General features: G+C 30.1%; 1 protein-coding gene across 1 annotated transcript in view; it reads left to right on the top strand.

Annotated features, from left to right (window-relative positions):
* The window catches only part of LOC108688184 (IQ and ubiquitin-like domain-containing protein), a 4,871-nt gene extending 1,478 nt beyond the window's left edge, over window positions 1–3,393 (top strand). Inside the window, exons 2-6 of the mRNA XM_018194331.1 lie at window positions 112–333; window positions 1,438–1,982; window positions 2,476–2,664; window positions 2,802–3,180; window positions 3,261–3,393. Of these exons, the coding sequence (XP_018049820.1) occupies window positions 112–333; window positions 1,438–1,982; window positions 2,476–2,664; window positions 2,802–3,180; window positions 3,261–3,393 (1,468 nt within the window). The remainder of the gene's footprint in view (window positions 1–111; window positions 334–1,437; window positions 1,983–2,475; window positions 2,665–2,801; window positions 3,181–3,260) is intronic.
* Window positions 3,394–7,793: the final 4,400 nt, after the last annotated feature.

Raw genomic sequence — 7,793 nt, 5'->3', positions numbered from 1 at the left:
TTATAATATTTATAAGAAATATTTATAAGAAAATATTTATAATATTTATAAGAAAATAATATACTTAACAATTGTAAATGGTGTCATGAATATTTTATGTTATTAATTTAGAGATGACTGTTATGTACCTAATGAAGCCGATAAATACATGACTGTAAAGTCTTATGAGAGTTACGTTGATATGCAATTTAATTTAGATCGGTACGCATGTGTAATTCAAAGAAATTACCGGGCATATAAATGGAGGAAATACATCAAAGAATGTGCATATGCTTATCGCGAAATGTTTGAGAAATGTAAGAAATATGAAGAAGAGAAAGCCACTGCAAACAAGTAATTCATGACTATGTACTATTTAATGTGAAAAAGGAAATATTTATTGAAACTTATAAATACATCAATTTATTATTTTGTTCTGTTTGATTCATAATGATAAAAACTTTAAATCAAAATTTAAAACAAATATTTGACATTAACCTTTTAATGACTTTCTAACAAAATGATTTTATGAAACCTCTTATTTTCTAAAGGTTGTTGAATCACTGAATTAACAATTTTGGTTTTTTTTTAAATCTAAATTTTTTAAAATAAATAATTTGATTATTGTGAAACTCGGTTATAGGAGATTTTTCAAATATCTCTGATTTTTTGAATATAGAGAGAACATGGAATTTTACAAACATATATTAATTTCTATAAAAAGAATCTAGTGTTATCCCAAACACCAAATTACATGTAACGATCAACCCGTTAGTTATTCGTTAGTGTAATTTCCCACTCAACAATATAACTGTAATACGCGTGTATTATATTATAACATACGTTACATGTCGTAACTTAGTATATTTGAACAGGGTTTATAATCAGAGTTTGAAAGTCAATTTGAAAATCTCTCTCTCTCTCTCTCTCTCTCTCTCTCTCTCTCTCTCTCTCTCTTTCTCTCTCTTATGCAGTAACTATATAATTATTTACGTAGTATTGATCAGCTTCAAATAAAACGAAACTAGAAATGTAATGTTACTTTACAATTAAGAACTCTATCGAGTTTTATGATAATTAAATTATTTTTAAGAATTCATTCGTCATATTAAATCTATCAGTTCGATTTTTTTTTACCTCATGTTCAAATAAAACATTATCAAATTTCTTTATAGGTCAAGTTTTACAAAAATTGAATAAATAGTTTATTTAAAAACTAAAAAAAGATGATTCTAAACAGAGTCATCGGTCCGCAAAAGGTTAAATAAAAAATAAATGTTTCTTAAAAAAGTTTCTTATCTATTTCATGATGAAAAATATACATATCTGCATCTGACATATCGTTTCAAGTACGTTTTACATAATGTTAGGGATAAAAAGACATAAGAAAAATCTTTACAATTTTAAAAACATGAGAGTAATTTTTTCTATAAACTCACGTATTATTCTTTTTTGCAGATTACGACATAAAGAGAATATTCTTCGTCAAATGTATCCGCGATCAAGAGCGGACTTTGACATGCTTTATGATCTGGTCGAAAAATGGAGATTTGATCATCTAAAGGACATAAAATTGCGACTGTGTAAGGCAGATCAGCGTGCTGAGAATTACAGAATTGTAAAAAAGACGATAGAAATGCTCAATCAAATCGATAAACATAAACAAGCGGTCAAGAGATCATCTCGGAAACAAAATGTTCTCAGATTTTTAACAATAAATTGCAAGCCTATACGATGGAGCAGTTACAAGGGCAAACTCGTAGAGATGACCACTATAAAAATTCAAAATGCTCGAAAATTAAAAAAAATTTATGATGCATTGATCAATTGCAACGTTAGCTCAGAAGAACGAATGAATTTATTGATAACTCTGAAAAAGTGGGTTGAAACACACAATTGTGTCGAGGCATTGGATTTATTATTATTATTGGATCAAGAGATTACATTGCTAAATCGTAAAATTGAGGGTTTATCACTCGATTATCTAAATGAAAGAATAACACGTAAGATTGTTAATATTATGTGATAATATTATATGATATTATGTAATATTATGTGATATTATTATTATAATTAATAATGAAACAGCGATAATTGAGAAGATAATTAATGCTATTAATAAATCATTTTTAATAACTATTGATAGACTTATTAGTTATTAACAACATATTAATGTTAATAATAATATGACTTATATATTGTTAATAATTTTAATATTATTATTATATAAATAATACCAATATGATTAATAGTGACATATTTCTAAATTTTCAAATCAATGTTAAACATAACTTAAAACTTAAAAGATGTAAGAAGGAATAATACTTTTATATCTCCATAAATTTTGGCACAAAGTTTAATTAAAGAAAAAAAAAATAAAGTTTTAGTTATTTGGAGTTTCCCATTTTTATTTTATTTTGTAATATATTTACTATTATTTAATAATTATGCTTACTTTTAATAATAATATTATTAAATATGTATATTCTTTTACAGATACTTATTTGAATTTTGTAAGAATGTATGGTATTTGCGGTTGTGAATGTATTACTACTGAATCTAAAAATAACGAATTGCGAGAGCCTTTAGAAACAGAAACCAAACTTTGTTGGAATTGTTTAAAACTTCTTCCCATCCATAAATTTTTAGCACATACTAGAATGAAGAAGCTAACAATTTGTAGCAGTGAGTGATGAGTATAATATATTATATACATATAGATAAAATTCTTTATTCAATATACATATATTGATAATATTTTTATTTTTCAATTATATCTTATGTATAAAACTTTTAAAATTACTTAAATATGTTTTTTAAAGGCTGCACTTCCCTAAGTCGACGTAATATTGCGCATGTGGATTACGATCCTTACATGTTTATATTAAATTGCGTGCGTGCTGAAGAAGAACATCGAGACAGTACTTCCGCTTTGGCATTTATAATGCAAGAGCAGGATATTTATCACTTAGTTAACCACATTTGGCAAGGTCAATCGGCACTCAGTAAGACTAGAGATCTTTTTATTCTAAGAATGGTCAGATATCAAAAGGATATCGAATGGGCGCCTTGGAATTGCATTCTTCTGACAAAAGACGAAGCCGACTTACATTATGATATTAATGATCTCGCTACGATATATTCGGAGCATTTGATAAGCCAAATTGACTTGAGACATCTGATTGCAAAGAATTATTTTAAGTATGTATAATGTAACGTCTCGATATTATGTATTTTTAGCAAAACGATGTAAAAATTTTTGAATATTTGGGTATTTTCAGACGACTAATGATTTTTGAAAAAGAATTCCGGGAGTCTTGTCGCTTTTCAGAGATTCAAAGTAAACAGATAAAATACAAACCACCTATAACCATGGAAAATTACGATCCATCTAAAAAATACAAGCTAGGATAAAAAAATACTCTCTGAGAAGGAATTATATTATCTTTTGGTGAATATAAACATCAATTAAATTAAATCTCTTTATTTATAACATATTTTTTAATCAATTCAACTTTAATGTATTGAAAAATGTATTGAAATGTACCGTTGCTATATTATGAATTATATATTGATATAGCAATTCGCCATGCAGAAATTTAATAAACTATTATTATGTAAAAGTTTGATTTCGTCATCAGTTTTTACTTTTGTTCATCCAAATATTATCTAAATAAAATGTGTGGTTTATTTACATATAAATTCGTAAAGAAAGAAAAAGCAAAATAAAGTAAATAAAGCAAAAGTTGTTAACAATTTATGTTTTCACAATATATTGCAGTCAATTTAGAAATTGATTGAAGTTATTTAATACTTTAAAATGATAAAACTTTTGATAAAAAGTTTTTTTGTTAATTTGATCGAATACTAACTTTATATTTAATAATAATTAATAATGCATAACTATTGGTAGAAACATTTTTAAAATTAATCTTATTTAAATATTTATCAGAGATGATTTTGATCATATTTGGAATAAGAAAAAATATTTCAGTAATAAAATCATAAATTTTATGTTTACGAAATTATAAAAGAAGGACAATGTTTTAAGCATTATTAAAATTTATTTGTACCAAAAAGTAGCTGCTTTATTCTTATTAAGATTTAATTTAACTAATATAAACTGCTTGTTGAGGTTTATAACTGACACCGTGCTGGTATTTATATTATTATATCTGTTCACATATCTATTATATTAATTATTTAAAGAAACGAAACGCCAATAAAACTAATAAGTTTTTGTTATTCTAATAATATAAAATAATGTTTATATTTTATATTTATGTCCGTCTATCATATATGTGTTTACAATTAAACAATATATGAATTTTTCTCAACTGCCGATACATATTGTTCAAGTCTCCGGAGAAATAGAAAAGGTTTTACGACTATCATATGCAATGTTACTTCGAGAATCGGACGATATTGTTTAGATGAAACCGACGATAGCGAAAGCTTTTACGTAAGAAATGTACGGAGATAGTGGCGGTTTTTGCACTATAAAAGCTGTTGCATAACGGGATATAAATTGTTCGCTGTTTCAGAGCTGGCACCATTCGCTATCGTATCACTTTATCGCTGTAACGCAATCTGGCTTATACTTGCATTGCAAATATCAGCCGCGCTACCCTTAATTGGTCCCGCGGGCGAATAATTCGAATCGATTTATGCTCAATGTAATTTGTTAGAATGGAAATTAAAAAAAGAAGAGAAGAATATAATAGTTATTGGAATTCTGAAATAAGCTTGCGAATCTAGATATACTTGAGAGTTTAGTTGAACTTAATATTAAGAAGAAAGCACCTCCGGAACGCAGATATCGCGGAAACGTATCAGATTTGATACACTTGAGATTTTAAAGTGCATGTTTGCCTCAAATGCGTTATACATGCATCTCGCAGAGAACGCTGAAAGCAGAGATGTATGAATGCCGTCGAAAATTCTCTGCCCCGGGGCGCATAATGTCCGCCGCACACCAGTCTGAATTCATATCCGTCGCGGAGGCTTTTGAATCGGGGAACACACAAAATCGAAAAATAATGGACAAGAGAAGGCTTTTGACCGATCGACCAAGCACGTTGCCATTGGCAACGTTGGATTTAAGGCTTTGAGCTTTCAGGTGCCGCGCTGCGGAGGTCTCGCACATGGAGGTAGTACATACGTAGGTTGCATTAAAAGCTACTCTTCGACGCGATCTACTTATCCCAGTGGATCGCGAATGTCAAAATTTGATCGACGATGTGCACTACTTTGCGCACCAACTCAGTTTAATCCGACTAAGTCGTTCAATCTTTCGAGAAATGCAATCGCTTTGCGATAAAAGCATTTTTCCGGCTTATAACGGGCGATAATGCAATTTTAATAAATTACATAGAAACCGTATTAAAATTATAAAGCTATTACACGAAAAGTATTTTAAGATTTTGCTTAAATTATGAAGTGCTTATGATATCGTGCGACAACAGAGTGCTTTCGCGTTGCCTTTGGGTGAGTCTCTCGATAAATTTTCTTCCTTAAATTTTGAAGGTATTTATTTTGAGAGTTTGTTATAAATTCGTAGTGGAGGAAATTGGGCACACAACTTCTCTATAATAATGAACGCTGCATTAATATTTATGTACTGCAAGTAATTGCGCCGTGTAGCAATTAAATTCGTTGATTGTTCGTAATATTTGGATCTCCAATCGTCATTGTCGCTCTCATATTTCTCGAGCGCCCAATTAAGGACGTGCTCTTGTAAAAACGCGAAATAAGCGCTCTTTTTCTTTGCATTTGCTATGTTTGCGTTAATTACTTCCCTTGCTGTCTACACTGTTCGCCGCATGTTTCCATCGAAAACTCGTCTCTTGCTGCGAAATCATTCACGAGAGGCGCAATTGATCGACTCGTTTGTTTGTTCTCTTTTTTCATCATTTCGTTAACAAAGCTATCCCAGTTACATTGATATGTTATTATGTGTTGTGTGCAAATCGTGATTTCCAATTGTTATTGAACTCTTTTTTTTTAGTTTTCTTTTGCGTAGAAAATTCTAGTGTAAAAAAGAATGGCCAGTCAAATTATTAAAGAAGCATTGGCCTTCGTAAAATGAAACCATTTTCCATTCCATCGATTACCAATGTGGGTACACTAGAAAGCGGTACTTCATAAAATTCAGCTTTCCATCAAAAATCCTTCGTACCTCACTAGTCCTTTTCTTTTGTTCCCCTTGAAATCCTCGCTGTATATTCAGACATTTTATAGAGAGTACTTTATAAATGGTAATTCTTCTTTAGTATCACGTTTATATGCGTATGCAGTACCGTGTTTTTATAGCATCTTTCGTCTATCTGTTATAAGCTAAATTGTTATCTGTTATAAGCTAAATTAAATATTTATAATACTGATATAGAATGTTTCACTCTTGATTTTTTAAATTTAATGAATATTATAAGTGAAGCCAAAATGCATCAAAGTAAGTTAGAGCCATTTGTAGGCTTTTACGTTTTGCCTGAAAAAAAAAATGTCGAATAATAGTCCATTAGTGGTCTACTATGCAGCCAGCTAGTCATTAAAGCTATCTGCAAAGCTATCTAAATTTTGTCTTTTAGAAAAAAGTGTCATAGTCACTTTTTATATAAAAAAAAGGCCACAATAAAACGCTAACTTACAAGAATTATGAATATTTTAACAGAGGATTCTTAAGCAATTTATATTTCTTGCTCGATAATGGTTCAACTCCTTCGTTCATCGCGATCATTAATCTCTCGTTTTATCCATATTTGTCGCAGAGTTTACCAGCGAATTATATTCGCTGCGAGGAAGCGCATAACTTCCGCCGACGAGGTTGAGAGGAAGGTGTCGCGCGACGACAAACTTTCTCGTCCGTTTATATCTAACTTAAAATTCTCCCTCCGATATCCTTTGCTTTGCATAAATATGTATAACGCGCCCATCTCCGCTGACTTCGCTTCGTAGATGACGATCTCGCGAAAAGTTTTGCTGTACTCGCGCCGTGCCGTCTCTTAGCAACACCAGGATAGGACTCGCGTCTTTTTGTCCTGGCATCTCGCGCGTAATTTATAATACACAGGAAAGTGCATTTTGTGTCACGATACATGGTCGAGAAAGTATACTCAGATGTGATTTTCGCTACGTCTTGTCGACCCTTTCTATTCTCTTTCATTCCATCCTAATTCCCTCAAAATAAACATCTTTCCCAATTATTGCCTGCAAATTGTCGCCGCAAGTGCTATTTGTCGAGAGTATTGTTCGATGAAAATAACTCTTCCTGACCTGAGCACCTTTCCTCTCTTTGACTTATCGAAGTTTCTGAAAGTGTTTCCTTGTTTTGTCACGGTGGAAAAAGAAAAGAATCTAAATAAGATGCTTACGCTCATGCTCTCTAAAATCTTCACGTTATTTTTATACTTTATGTTATTTTTATGCTATTCAAAGAGCAGAAGGTATTATAAAGATGATATATTGCCCCATTTATACTTTTTATAATAATTTTGTTAATAATAATATTTAAATTTAAAACTCAATGATTATATTTGTCGGCGTTATACACAATCGAAATTGATAGATTCAACATTTATGATCATTATGATCAGTATTTATTATTTAGAACATACGCTTAAGTTTAAGAATAAGGAAGTATGTATAATTAAATATCAAAATATACTTTTAAAATGTTTCTAAATGTTTAAAAGTAAAAATGCGTTACAATAAATGCTGGCTATTGTGTATTAGCATATTATTAGCGCTATAATGGCGTTGTGAACAAATGATTCTGTAAATAATTATTAAAATTTGCTAATAGCGGAAATATTAAG

This window comes from Atta colombica, unplaced genomic scaffold (assembly GCF_001594045.1).
Source record: "Atta colombica isolate Treedump-2 unplaced genomic scaffold, Acol1.0 scaffold226, whole genome shotgun sequence".
Lineage (NCBI taxonomy): Eukaryota > Metazoa > Arthropoda > Insecta > Hymenoptera > Formicidae > Atta > Atta colombica.
This window is presented reverse-complemented; position numbering and strand designations above follow the sequence as displayed.